We start from the raw sequence: 15,091 nt of genomic DNA, 5'->3' as shown, positions 1-15,091 counted from the left end.
GGAAGGTGGGTATCATGAAATGACCGTTTAGCTGAGCAAGGTGCTCTTGTATTAAGGGAATGCGCATGAGGAGACCCAGTGTCCACCTGCTACCCTACTGCTAAACCTATAATTATATGCACCTAGGTCCATTTCCCCCATAATCTTAAATATATTTACATATGTACTTGTCTATGTATTTAGGCTTCTATGTATGCCCTTTGCCTCCTACTCCTTTCCTCTATTTCCTTATGCTTTCCTCCTGTCCCACTACCATGTTCAGCCTTCATTCTGGTTTCAGTAATTCCTCTCAGTTACATTGCCCTTGGTCACTCCCTACCAGTCCTCCCAGCCCCTCCCTGCCATTGGTTTTGAACCACTCATTCTTCCCTTGTCCCTGGGTTGGCCAACACCTCCCTTCCCCTACCTCCCACACTCTCATGTCCCTCCGGGGCTGTTGGTCCCTTTATTTTCATCTCACTTTTTTTTTTCCAGCCTCTCTTATCTATGTGGACCTGCAGATATATTAATATGTGCATAAAATTGGGGATGGCTTTGACAGCACAGCACCAAAGTGGCACATAAGAACATCATGGCGACGACAGCAGTAGCACCGACAAGCTACCAAAAAAAAAGGCACTGACATACAAGATTTTAAAGAAGTGAAAAAAGGAAAAAAACAAATAGGCAGGGGAAAAAAAGCCTGTAAATAGTTCAAGGTCTGTTTGTTGACCTTTAGGAGTGTTTTCTGGATGAGTCTAATGGGGTGCCACGTCCTGGCCCCACAGTCTCTTATGCCTTTTCGATTGCAAACGGTGTTAAGCCTCTCTCCGATTGTGTTATTATTTCCTCTGTATTGTGTCATGATTGTTTTCCTTTTCCTTGATGCATCACCAGCACTTGCATCAGATGTACAAGTTGGCGGCAGTGTTACAAGGGCATCTAAGAGTGATTGTAGTCCAGATACAGTCAACACAGTGTTAACAGCTATGTGATTCAGGCTATGTAAAAGGCAGGTGTCGTTAGCTTTCTCCAAGGCAATGCCCCACTGAAACTGCATAATGTTTTTCTTATGAGCATCACAAAGTGGTAGAGTGTGTGTTACTCTTTTTTTTACATTTTTATTGGCACCTGTTCCACATATACAATTCAGTAGTTCAATATCAAGAATTGTACAATTATCACCACTCTCAATTTTAGAACATTTCCAACACCCTCCCACCCCCCATGGTTAACTTGCCTTTAAAATGAGTTGTGTCATCACAATCAGTTCTAGGGCTTCCTCCCCTCTCCAACCTTCATTGATTACTCCCGAAATGTATGTTTTTATTAGCTTGTTTTTATTACAAGCCACTGTGTTTAGCTCAAGTTGTAATTCAATAGACCTTATGGCCATCCTTTCTTTTCCATAAGTAGAACAGTCTTAAGCCAGAGGTTTACTATATACCACATGTCGTTAACCCCTTCACCTATTGGTAGGCATTTAAGTGGTTCCCATCTTTGGATTATTGTGAGTAGTAATCTCTGTGTTCCTTTGGAGTGTGTACCTGGGAATGGGATTGCTAGATAATACAGTAATTTTATGTGTAGGTTTTTGGAGTACTTCCAAGCAGTTTTCCTCACTGACTATACCATTTTACAGTCCCACCAAGCAATGTGTGTGTGTGTGTGTGTGTGTGTGTGTGTGTGTGTCCCTTCTCCCCATCTCCTCCTCCCTTGTTTTTTCTGTTTTAATTTCACCAACTTTATGAGGGTGAATTATAGCCCTTGTGATTTTCATTTGCATTTCCCTAATGACTCAGGACATTGAGCATCTTCACGTTTTTTCTTGGCCATTTATATACCTTCTTTGGTAAAATTTCTCTTTTGCCAAAGTTTTTATTAGGTTGTTTCTTGTTGAGTTATATGCATATACTCATGTGTTTATATATGAAGGAGCTTCAAAAATTTATGCAAAATTGGAGTAAAAGATGAGGAATTTTCCCACAAACTTTTCTGAAGCCCCATTGTGTATGTGTATGTGTATGTGTATGTGTGTGTGTCCTGGATGGTAAACCCTCGTCTGATATATGGTTCCCAAAATATCTCTCTTCACTTTGTTGATAAAGTCCATTGATGCACAAAAGCTTGTAATTAAGTTCATTTTCATCTATTTTGTCTCTGTTGTGTGTGATCTTGGTGTCACCTCTAAGAATCCATGGCCAAAATGTAAGTCATAAAGCATTACTCCTGTCTTCTAAGAGTCTAGGCCTTTTAGATCTTCTTTGAGTTAATTTCCACATACAGTGTGAGGTACAGGCCCACCTTCATGGCCCTGCTTTAAAGAGACTATTCTTTCCCCACTGAAGCACTCTTGTTGAAAACCAATTGACCATAGATGTATGGATTTAATTTATAAATACATAGATATTGATATATATTGATAATTGTTTAAGTTGAGAAATCCCAGGGTTTATTAAATTTTCCTCTGCCCAGGATAAGAAGGTAGGGTCCCCCAATCAAATGATTTACTTAAAAAAAAATTTTTTTTAAAGTTATGGTCGGATATTATGGTTGTCTCCAAAGCAATTAGATTTCCTTTCAGAGGAAGACACAACCCCTGGGTGAGAAATAACTGTGGTCCTTGGGCTATCATGGGCTTCTTACTGACACTGTCTTAATTTTCCTTCCAGGAACTCTTTTAAAATGTACGGTTTTCAGATGAGGTGATTCAGTGGTAAATAGAGATGTGCTTTACATATCTATAGTGAAGTCTAAAACAGTAACATGTCTTAGCTGAGTAATGACTGTTCCTTTGAGCCAATGAAATCCTTCAAGAAACCTGCATTCTAGGTTGTGTGGCTGTGAGAAAGTCAATCCTCTGGCTGCTTCTCTATGACTCCATGGCCTCACCTGCAACATGAAGAGGTCAGCCTGGTAACATATATCTGTCCTACTTAACGTTCCCGGATTCTTTGTCTGGGTCTAATGTGTGGAGTATCTAAGTTTCTGTGTAGTGAATTCTATTGTAGGCTTCTGTTACCTTTATAAATTGGGATTAAAAAATTCAACTTCTTGGATCTGTTTGCACTAACCTGTTCATAGGCAAACAATCATTTCCAACTTTTAACTCTCTTCTCTTTTTATTGGCCTTCCTATTCTAAAACCTTAAGAAGCTGTGAATTCATAAAAACTTACAGCTTCTTTAGTAATAAAACTCATGACATATTTTTAGCATTTTCTTGTCTATGAAATTTAAAAATTACTCTTATTTGTAAAACTAAAAATACATTAAAATAAGTTATTTAGATAAATACTCTAACAACAAATCACTGGTCTCTTTATCCTTTCAGAAATTATTGAAAAGTCATTTTTATCAACTGTGGATAAATAAACCAAGATACTGCCCCCTACCCGCATTTGATAAGAATAAATCTTTCCCAGATAAGATTTTTCCCCCATCAAAGTAAAGTTAATATGCTGTTTAGCAAGATTCAAGCAAGTAGAGTCATCACAATCAGAAATATTGACAATAAAAATCACCTTGTATATGTTGTACTCATCAGTATAACCTAAGAAATCTAGGAATCTAGTCATCCAAAGGCCTTGAGACTCTACCTACCTAAAGGAATTGGTAGATTGAAGTAGAGAATTTTAACAGCCCCTTAACAAAAGAAGAAATATAAAATGTCATTTACTTCCACCCTCAAAAAGAGCCTGGAGAATTCTACCAAGTATTAGAGAACAGCTGATCACAGTTCTGCGTACACTATTCCAGAGCACTGAAAAGGATAGACTATTCCCTAACTTATTCTGTGAAGTAAGCATGACACGGATACGGAAGGCGGGCAAGGACACCACTAAATGAACAAAAGTAGAAACCAGGATCCTTGATGAATGTCCATGCAACAATTCTCTATTAAATCCTAGAAAATAGAATTTAACACCATATTAACTTTTAAAAAATCATCATACAACACAATCAAGTGGGATTTATATCAGGGATGGTGCCTGGTTACCGCTACTCACTATTCAGACTGGGACCACAATATAGGTCTGGGACAGAGTATGAAGAAGATGTGGAACAATCAAATGCAGGCAAAGACCAGCCTTACTGGTGTGGGAGAGACTGGTGGAATCCTCAAGACTATGCCTGTAGACACCTTCCAAACCTAGAATGACCCCAACTCATGGAGATAATCATTCAGTCATATAGTAGGCCTGTACTGTGTGTAACGTTCGTAGAAGCATGCTCTTCAGAACAGCTAGTCATGGGAGACCACCTGACAGCATTTCACCTAAAACACAGTTCAGAAGGCAAGAAGGGGCAGGAAAATGGGCACAAGGAAACAGGGAAGCCAGGGAGGAAACGGGAAGAGTGAAAGTGATGGCAGCTGTGTCATAAAGCAAAATGTCTAGAAGTGGTTAACATTCACCCAAAGCACAGCTAAACTTTGTACCAATAAATATATATAATTCCATTTTGCTTATATTTTGAGTCAGCAAGCTTTATCTTCAAAGGTTACATTTTTTGTTTTATCAATTACCATATATACTCAAGTACAAACCGACCCGAATAACAGCCGTGGCACCTAATTTTACCACAAAAACTGCATTAAAAATGTGCTGGAAAATGTGCATATATACACAAGTAGATATGGTATAAAAATTGTACATTCTTAGAGAAAATGAGGGAAAATGTAGGAAAATATAAAAAGAAAATTTAAATAACCCTTAGTACTACTATCCGGAGATAATCACTCTGATCATATTGATAGATTTCTTCACACTTTTTTCTGTTAGGTATATTTTTTAAAGAGAGTTATGCTGTTTTATAATTTTATACCTAATATCATTTACATGATATTTGAAGCATGAATTTTAATGATTAACTGTATTTTCAGAATATGCTATCATTTACTTCCCAGTCCACAGTGGTTGGACATTTAAGCTGAGAACTGTAGTCCTAGTCTGATCTCAGCTCAGTACTGCCTTGGTTGCATCTGTAAAGATGCTCAGTCAGTCACTGCCAAGGAGTCAGTGCTGACTCACAGCAGCACCTATGGGTTTCTGAGACTAACTCTGTATGGGAGTAGCAAGCCCAGTTTTTCTTCTGCAGATCTATCTGCTGGTTGTTTCAAACTGCTGAGCAAGTGGATTGCAGCCCACCACCTAACCACTGTACCACCAGGGCAAAGACCCTAATTCCCAATAAAGTCACATTCTAAAGTTCTGAATTGACATGATTTTTTTAAATGAGTTTGTTTATTTTTACAGTTTTGCAGACATATAATTCACGCATCATACATTTCAGTTGTTTAATCATATTCATCAGAGGTGTGCAACCATCACCACAACCAATTCCAGGGCATTTCTTCTTCCTTGTGCTTGTTGTTAGGCTCCCCATTTCTTGCCAGCTTGCCCTGCCACAATGGCTGTGAATTTTTGAGGTACACTGTTCACCCTGATACTTTATGCACCTTCCTAAAGCAATAGTGGAATGAGGGAGGCACTAGGAGGCAAGAGATGGTTGTAAAAAGTCCATATTAAGTAATGAAGAGTCCATGTACATAGTTGATTTCTAACTCTGTCCAGTCTGTTTCCTCAGTCCTCTGATTGTTTCTCAGGGGTGTGTTAAGATAGAGTGATTAGTTTTCAAAGGAACTTTGACAATTTCAGATAAAATGTCATAGAAAATAATAATAATAATAATTTATAAATGATCAAGGATTCATGAGGGAAAGAGGGTGGGGGAGGGGGGGGAGGGAAATGAGGAGCCGATTATAAGGACTCAAGTAGAAACAAAATGTTCTGAAAGCGATGATGGCAACAAATGTAAAAATGTGCTTGACACAATGGATGTATGTGATAAGCGGTATGAGCCCCCAATAAAATGATTTAAAAAAATAAAATGTAATAGAACATCACTTTTTTTTTGCCTTTAAGTGAGCTGAAAATGTTCTTATTGATTAAAAGATAGCTGTCCTATTTGCATAAGGTGTTTGCCAATTTTGTCACTTCTACCTCTACCCTGTTGTTTAAAATAGAATAAGTTTTCAAATGAGAAATTTAAATTGTGCCCCATTCATCCTTGTTCTCCGCCCACCCTACCTCCAGGACCTTTAACACCAGCAGCTCTCAAACAGGAGGTGGAACCGAACAGTTATGTTCCAAAGTGTGTCCGAAAATGGTACCCTTTGTGCTTCTTGGGAATGAGTAATCTTGCTTGAAAAAACGACGTCACCTGCCTGGGAAGTTTGCTTAGTGTAGAGAAAGCATGCTGAATCGTAGGTAGTGGGTGATGCCTGACAATTCTGAAACCATTATTTTGGATATCTAAAACGGAGATATCCCCAAATCTCTTCAGCTGAAATAGTTCACATAAGCACACAGAAGAACATGTTTCTTTGTGTGCCATTATCATCCCTCGCTTAGAGAGTCAGGCTTGCTGTTTTGTATGCTCAGAGACACAGAAGGAGGAATTTTCTAGCTGCAATTTTTATAGACTTCAGTGTTCTTGAAAGGAAGGTACTTCAAGGCCATTTCCATTTGTTATAGCCTATGCTTTCTCTCATCTCATGCAAATTATTTTTCCACTTTTCATTTTAATTCTTTGCTGTCATTGTCTGGCAAAATGATCGTTTGGTTTCTTTCTGTGACAGTGCCCTTTGTCTACAAAAGGGTAGTGTCCCCAGGGTTTATGTGCATTACTTTTCTTATTGCTACTTGTAGATTTCTGCTTAGGTCTTATTTCTTACTCTTGGCTTAAAAAATGTGTAGACATGGTGTGTTTTAACTTCCAAGTTCCATTTCAGAAACGGTTCCCTTTTAAGGTCTTAGGCAGAGCCAAGTTTACAATAATTTATGCACCTTGTAACAGTCAAAACATCTGTTTATCGGAAACCGTCTAAAGGTTAAAATATTTGAAGGTGAATAGTAAGTAGTGTGTGCTATTCCTGGAGCTTGTCGTGGGTGGATTTTATTACCATCCTCGATGTCCTCTCCATCTCCTCCCCCATCTCCGTGTTTCAGTTTACCTGAATCCCTCAGCTGTTGTCACAACCTCCAAACTCCCTTTAGCCCTACTCCTGCCGCAAATGGAGAAGTGGGCCTTTATTGGGAATAGAATTCTCTGCCTCTGCCGGGAAAGAAGGAAAGAAGAGCTGTGATTCTGAGATTAGAAGTTGAGAAGCTAAAAATTAAGCACACTCCTATTAAATAATCTCCACTTTGCTAACAGAATGCACAGCATCTGCAGAAGTGAGCGTGGTGAGCGTGAGGACTGAGGACTTGAGAGTGGAAGGAAGAAGGTGGCGTATAAAGGAGGAGCATGAAAGCAATTGGTTAGATAGGAGGGAAAGAATTCCCAGCAGAAATGAGTACCCCGTGAAGGCTGGAGATCATGCATTATTAAAGAAACCAATTGGCCCTGTTTTATGACTTTGTCCAGGAACACTCAGTGCTCCTGAGGTATTTCTGCTGGACAGGAGATTGGCTGGACTGGTGTGGTGGGAGGGCAGAAAGGTGAAATAACCCATGCTTCATCTTCTAAAGAGAGTATTGTGAATTTGCCTTGCTGTGGAGTTCAGGCTATGAAAGAGAGCTCAGACCAGAAAACTAGTGATAGGTAAACCGATAGATTAAAAAATACTTTTTTTTTTTTTAATATGGTAGAGTGGAGAAGGAGTTGGAGATTTATTTTAAGGTGGAGAACAAATTCTTTTGAAGAGGAGCAGGAAGTAAGTAGAAAGTTGGGAGATTTCAGGATTTAAGATTATGGAGGTGGAGTTGAGCCTTAGATCTGTTATCTCTCCCCATGACCGATGAGAGTCTCCCTCTCCTAGCTGGAAAACCTCTCGGGTGCACATTCCCTTCAGGTGCCCTATAAAACAGACCGCAGTCCTCACATTTGGCTCATCCTCGTTTCTTCTGAGCCCTCACCCCAGAACTCTTATGTACTCTCCGAATCTTCAAGAAGCTCCCCACATTTTCACCTTTGCACATGTTGTTCCTGCTAGGTGAAATGCTCCTCCTGTTCTTTTCTGCCTTGCCATGCCCTTCACACCTCCAAGACCTACTCAGCTATCACTTTCTCTTGAAGGCTTCCCAAGCTCCTGCAGATAACACTGAACACAGCGCATCTTGTTCTGCGCTCTCATGACAATCTGTTCATATGTGGATTGCATTTTACCACAAGCATATATATATGTAAATAATTTCCAGTTGATTGTAAACTCCTGAAGTCAGGAGCTGTATTTCTCTTCTTTATCCACAGTGCCAAATGTGTAATATTAGATTATTGATATCTGTATTTATTATTGGGTTTAAATGAATTGAACTAATTTGGTACATCTTAGAATTTAATATACATTTAAGTCATCTGGTGCTCATAGTAAAATTCAGGCTCTGATTCAGTAGGTGTGAGATGGCTTTGAGATTCTGTACTTCTTTAGGCTCCTCCCAGGTGCTGGCGGTGCCGCTAGTTTATGGAGCTGGTCCAAAGTGCCTTTGGCCTAGTAAGTAGAAGCAGAGTTCAGACAAGGTTATTAGAAATAGGCAAGTTATCAGGACACTGACACAGAAAATGTTGCTGCACCCAAAGTGATCAATGAATTAAAAAGTGTAGAGACCTCATCATGGAATAAAGCAGGAGACCATCTGGAGGGGTGGGTGGCAAGACTAGGATAATAAAAGATTATCCCAGAGCTGTGGGGAGGAGGGGTGATGTGGGTCACGAGAAGGGTCGGGGCCTCCAGTGTTTAGTCACAGTAAGAAGGCACTTCCACCTGTTGAGGCGAGAGTGATGGAGGGGCTAGAAAAGACTGGAGCACAGGGCCTGGAAAAGCCCTGAGGAGATGGAATAGAATTTGACAAGTGATTTTCTCCTGAGCTTCAGTATCCAGCTGCAAAGGATAAAACTCTTTTTTTTTTTTTAACTCAAAGATAACACAACTCTTGTGACTGCAGTTAGCCCCATGTACCAAAAATAAATGTCATACCACTGACGCCTTTTAATGAAGAGCATCAGTGTCTAGATCAGTGTTGTCCAATACAATAGCCACTAGTCACATGTAACTATTTAAATTTGAATTCATTAACATTAAAAATTTAGTTCTTAGCCAAATGTTAGTAGTGGCTACCCTGTTAGACAGTGCGAAATAGACCACTTCTGTCATCACAGGAAATTCTGTGGGGCAATGTAGTCTAGACACACCACTATTCCATCCTAAAAATGAACATAGTCTTCAGTGGGTTGATGTCTTTTTTTTAAATCATTTTATTAGGGGCTCATACAACTCTTATCACAATCCATACATACATCAATTGTGTAAAGCACATCTGTACATTTATTGCCCTCATCATTCTCAAAACATTTGCTCTCCACTTAAGCCCCTGGCATCAGCTCCTCATTTTTTACCCTCCTTCCCCGTTCCCCCCTTCCTTATGAGCCCTTGATACTTTATACATTACTGTTTGGTCATATCTTCTACTGTCCGATGTCTTCCTTCACCCACTTTTCTATTGTCTGTCCCCCAGGGAGGAGATTATATGTAGATCCTTGTAATCTGTTCCCCACCCTCCCTCCAACCTCCTGGTATCACCACTCTCATCACTGGTCCTGAAGGGATTGTCTGCCCTAGATTCCCTGTGTTTCCATTTCTTATCTGTACCGGTGTACATCCTCTGGTCTAGCCAGATTTGTAAGGTAGAATTGGGATCATGATAGTGGGGGGGGAAGGAAGGATTTGGGACCTAGAGGAAAGTTGTATGTTTCATCGTTGCTACACTGCACCCTGACAGGGTCGTCTCCTCCCCATGACCTTTCTGTAAGGGGCTACAGTTGTCTACAGATGAGCTTTGGGTTTCCAGCCCACACTCCCCCTCGTTCACAATGATACGATTTTTTGTTCTGACGATGCCTGATACCTGATCCCTTCAACACCTCGTGATCGCACAGGCGGGTTGATGTCTTAATGATAATACATAACAAGAAATAAAATTAAAACCTCGTATCTTTATTGGTTGCCTCTGCAGTTACTTCAATGAAAATCAGTACCCAGATGAAGCAAAGAGAGAAGAAATTGCAAATGCTTGCAATGCCGTCATACAGAAGCCAGGTAATCCCGAGCACGGCTGTGTCTGTGGTGCCGCCCTCAGCCACTCATCAGCAGGGAGGACACAGCGTCCCCCTTACACTCCCGCCTCACTGCTCTCTGCCCACTCTGCCAGCCTTCTGCAGGCAGTTACCGCCCAACTCTGTTCCCACCGCGCTTCTCAAGATTCGGAATCAAATGCTCGCCTTAGGGAGGGAGCCTGCGTAGGATTCTTGTCTAAGTGTTCGTACATTTATTTTTCAGAAATTTCACATGATGATATCAAATCCACAATAATAGTAAGGTTTAAAATATTTACGCAAGATTGATCTAGTTTGTTTGCATTTGTTATAAATTAATACAATTCGGTATTGCTGTTTGGGGGAAGAATTGTTTTGGTATTTAGCTTCTGGGTCTTTCCTATGTTTCTGTGCAATTCAACAGAGCCACTGAATTCATACATAGTTACTTGTGTGTTTCCCCCTCCCCACCCGTTCCCCATCCCGTGCTACAATATGCCACATTTTACAGTTTTAATTACCAGAAACCATCCTCAGTTAAGTGGATATGATTGATCTCCATTTATCTGGTAATTTTTATGGGCAAACAGTAAGTATCTCCTTTAGTGATAAGCCAGACTTTTAGCAATCTAGACCCTACAAACTCAAGCTTCAACTGCACATAAGCGAGAACATCTGTACCCTTATTTCAGTCCTCAAGTCAGGCCCTGGCAAACCTTTGTTTTGGTTTCCCAGCCCTGTGGGTAAAAAGCTGAAAAACAAAAAAGGGCAGGATGAAGTATAAATGGGCAGCATAGTGCGGTCAGTGGGATGAGACGTCCGAGAACAAAGAAGATCATCAGTTTGACCTTCAGACTGAGTTCTGCCCTCCAGCATCATTATGAGGGTTGATGGGTGATTGTAGTGACCTATAGTCTTCCAGAAAACGCCTGTGATACTCATCACAGAGGCAACACAGGAACATTTCGTATAAAGCCTGAAAATGAAGGGAGCTTCAGTTATCTGGAAACTTGATAGCGAATATCATATTCAACTAGAACTGACATGGTGGATTACCAGATTCAGCTAGAACTGGCTTGGTGAATTTCCTTCATGTGTATGACTTGAATTAATGTGTTAATAATTGAAGTTGTACATTATACTAGGTAACACTAAAAAGAATCAGCTGTACAATGGTTTTAGCAATAAGTGCCAACCAAAGCATCTTTTAAAAAGAGCGAAGTAGTAAGTCTTTGAGACTGTTCATTCTTGGGTCCCAGATATAAATGATCTGAATTGTGTTCTACGCATTCACAGGTAAAAAGCTTTCGGACCTGGAGCGCGTTACCTCCCTGAAAGTCTATAACTGGTTTGCTAATAGACGGAAGGAGATCAAGAGGAGAGCCAATATCGGTACTGTATCCGAGGGCTGCTTTCTCTTGCAAACGCTTTGTTTGTTTGAAGGAACTGTAGGGCTAGATTTTCCTAGAATCTATACCTAAGAAGGTTGTCCTTGTGTTTTCCCTCATTGTATTTCCCTTTTTGTATTCCTTCTTTGTAATTCACTAAAATTAGTATTATTTATTCTCTTGTGTTATAACGATTCTCTTGTGTTATAACGATGTTAAAATAATAATGTTAGCCATACCTGGCAGATGATTTCTGTGGTACCCATTAAAGGTGTGTATATGGTTAAAAGAGGGAACTGATCAATAGGACATATCTGATTGTTAAAATTGAATGACAGATAGATAGGAACACAACAAGAGTCAGGAGATAAACAGCATTTGAGGAATTACAAGTTGTAATTGAAGCAATTTAGCTGAAGGATTGTTTTTGAACTTCTTGAATTACATTTTACTTATAAACATACTTCCTTTTCTTTTGGGGGGGGATTTTTTTAATCGTTTCATTAGGGGCTCATACAACTCATCACAATACATACATACATACATCAGTTGTGTAAGGCACATTTGTACATTCATTGCCCTCATCATTCTCAAAACATTTGCTCTCCACTTAAGCCCCTGGCATCAGGTCCTCTTTTTTCCCCTCCTTCCCCGCTCCCTCATGAACCCTTGATAATTTGTACATTATTATTTTATCATATCTTGCCCTGCCTGACGTCTCCCTTCACCCACTTTTCTGTTGTCTGTCCCCCAGGGAGGAGGTCACATGTAGAGCCTTGTAATCAGTTCCCCATTTTCAACCCACTGTCCCTCTACGCTCCCAGTATCGCCACTCACACCACTGGTCCTGAAGGGATCATCCGCCCTGGATTCCCTGTGTTTCCAGTTCCTATCTGTACCAGTGTACATCCTCTGGTCTAGCCAGACTTGCAAGGTAGAATTGGGATCATGATATTGGGGGTCGGAGGAAGCATTTAGGAACTAGAGGAAAGTTGTATTTTTCATCGTTGCTACATCGCACCCTCTGGCTCGTCTCTTCCTCGAGACCCCTCTGCAAGGGGATCTCCAGTGGCCTACAAATGGGCTTTGGGTCTCCACTCCGCACACCCCCTCATTCGCTATGATAAGATTTTTTGTTCTGATGATGCCTGATACCTGATCCCTTAGACACCTTGTGATCACACAGGCTGGTGTGCTTCTTTCATATGGGCTTTGTTGCTTCTGAGTTAGATGACTCCTTGTTTACCTTTAAGCCTTTAAGACCCCAGACGCTATATCTTTTGATAGCCGGGAACCATCAGCTTTCTTTGCCACATTTACTTACGCACCCATTTGTCTTCAGTGATCATATCATGGAGTTGATCACACAATGATATGATTTTTTTGTTCTTTGATGCCTGATAACTGATCCCTTTGGCAGCTCGTGATCACATAGGCTGGTGTGCTTCTTCCATGTGGTCTTTGTTGCTTCTGAGCTAGAAGGCCGCTTGTTTACCTTCAAGCCTTTAAGACCCCAGACGCTATATCTTTTGGTAGCCGGGCACCATCAACTTTCTTCACCACATTTTCTTTCTTTTTTTTTTTTTCACTTTTCCTAATTTTAATAGGCAGTATCCCCTTGTTCTGTTTAAATGACTGCCACTTGGTCAATGTACAGGTTCCCCATGAGCACAATGAGATGTCCTGGAATTCCCACTCTTTGAAATGTTATCCATAGTTATGATCCACACATCAAATGCCTTTTAATAATCAATAAAACATAATTAAAGATCTTTGTGGTGTTTTCTACTTTCAAGCAAGATCCATCTGACATTAGCAATGATATCCACCCTTCAATGTCCTCTTTTAAATCTGGCTTGGATATAGTTCATTGTTTGTTTTTTTTCTAATCATTTTATTAGGGGCTCATACAACTCTTATCACAATCCATACATACATCAATTGTGTAAAGCGCATTTGTACATTCATTGCCTTCATCATTCTCAAAACATTTCCTCTCCACTTAAGCTCCTGGCATTATTCACCGGCTTTGTCTTCAGCGGTTGTGTCAGGAAGGTGAGCATCATAGAATGCCAATTTAGTAGAAGAAAGTATTCTTGCATTGAGGGAGTACTTGAGTGGAGGCCCAATGTCCTTCTGCTCCCTTAATACTAAACCTATAAATATAGGCACATAGATCTATTTCCCCATCCTCATATATAAATATATTTGCATATGTACATATCTTTATCTAGACCTATATATGCCTTTTGCCTCCCAGCTCTTTCCTCTATTTCCTTTGACTTTCCTCCTGTCCCACTATTATGCTTAGTCCCCACTAGAGTTTCAGCAATTCCTCTTTGTTACCTTACCCTTGATCATGCCCGACCAGGCCTCCCACACCCACCTCACCACCAATTTGGATCACTTGTTGTTCCCTTGTACCTGGGTTTGTTAACACCACTTCCTTTCCCCCCACCTCCCCCTCTCCCATGTCCCCCCGGAACTGTGGGTCCCTTTGTTTTCTCCTCCAGATTGTTCATCCAGCCTATCTTATTTAGACAAACCTGTAGAGATAATAACATGCACAAAAACAAGACAGAGCAAAACCAAGCAACAACATACAGCAAAATAACAAGAACAACAAACCAATGACAAAAAAAACAAAACACAGCACAAGAAAGAAAAGCTTGTAGTTAGTTCAAGGATCGTTTGTTGGTCTTCAGGAGTGTGTTCCAGTCTGTTGGGGCACCACGCCCTGGCTCCAAAGTTCACCTTCAACATTCCCTGGGGACCTCGCCGCTCCATTCTCTTGCTGTTCTGTTTTACCCCCTTAGTGTTTTGCCTCGGTGTGGCAGGATCAGATTGGGTGCATTTCCCACACTGTGTCTCCATTGTTGTCCCCTATAGGGCTATGGGTCAATGAGGGGCATCATGTCTCTTAGTGGGGCTGGTCAACATACTTCTTTTTCATCGTAACAACTTTCGAATGCTTTATAGCTCTCCCTTACCCCGCTCCAAGACTGGAAAGCTAGTTAGTTTGTTAAGTAGTGTTTGTCAAGCACCTAACAGTGAGTGTCTTAAGCTTTAAATGCATAGCAACAGGGGCTCCAGATGGCAGATGGATCCTGACCTGTCTGTGCAGTTGGATGTTATCCACGTTAGGTCTCCCTTGTGGTGTAGTGGTTACACGTTAGGCTGCTAACCTTAAGATCAGCTGTTTGAAACAATCAGCGTCTTTGTGTGAGAAAGACAGGGTTTTCTATTCCCATAAAGATTTAGACGCTGAACCCCACAGGGGCAGTTGTGCCCTGCCCTACAGGGTCGCCATGTGCCAAAATCAACTGTATGGTAGTGAGTTTGGTTTGATTTCTGGTTAAGTTGTAAAGAAATAAGAAGTAGAGGAATCTAAGTTCTTGTTTAATTAACTCTGATTTCCTCAGTACAAAAATTAATTCAGTACTTCCATCATTATAATAATGTAACAGATAATTTAGGGATCTCTATGCTTTTTTCGAAGAAGCAGCAATCCTAGAGAGTCATGGGATAGATGTACAGAGTCCAGGAGGCCATTCCAACAGTGATGACGTCGATGGGAATGACTACTCAGAGCAGGTGAGCAGCTGAAGAGAGGTTCTCGGTTACAGAGTGG

At 40.6% G+C, this 15,091-nt stretch overlaps 1 protein-coding gene across 7 annotated transcripts in view; it reads left to right on the top strand.

Annotated features, from left to right (window-relative positions):
- Positions 1-15,091, top strand: part of HMBOX1 (homeobox containing 1) — a 230,244-nt gene that overhangs the window by 210,823 nt on the left and 4,330 nt on the right. For 3 of the 7 annotated variants that reach the window (XM_045286942.1, XM_045286939.1, XM_045286945.1), the window contains exons 9-11: positions 9,994-10,076; positions 11,369-11,464; positions 14,960-15,054. In XM_045286942.1, coding sequence (XP_045142877.1) covers positions 9,994-10,076; positions 11,369-11,464; positions 14,960-15,054 — 274 coding nt within the window. The remainder of the gene's footprint in view (positions 1-9,993; positions 10,077-11,368; positions 11,465-14,959; positions 15,055-15,091) is intronic. The other 4 variants (XM_045286944.1, XM_045286941.1, XM_045286943.1 and 1 more) reach the window with 2 other exon arrangements.

This window comes from Echinops telfairi, unplaced genomic scaffold, assembly GCF_000313985.2.
Source record: "Echinops telfairi isolate 266 unplaced genomic scaffold, ASM31398v2 ScPeMD7_9;HRSCAF=40, whole genome shotgun sequence".
NCBI lineage: Eukaryota > Metazoa > Chordata > Mammalia > Afrosoricida > Tenrecidae > Echinops > Echinops telfairi.
The sequence above is the reverse complement of the archived record's forward strand: the minus strand, read 5'-3'. Positions and strand labels throughout refer to the sequence as shown.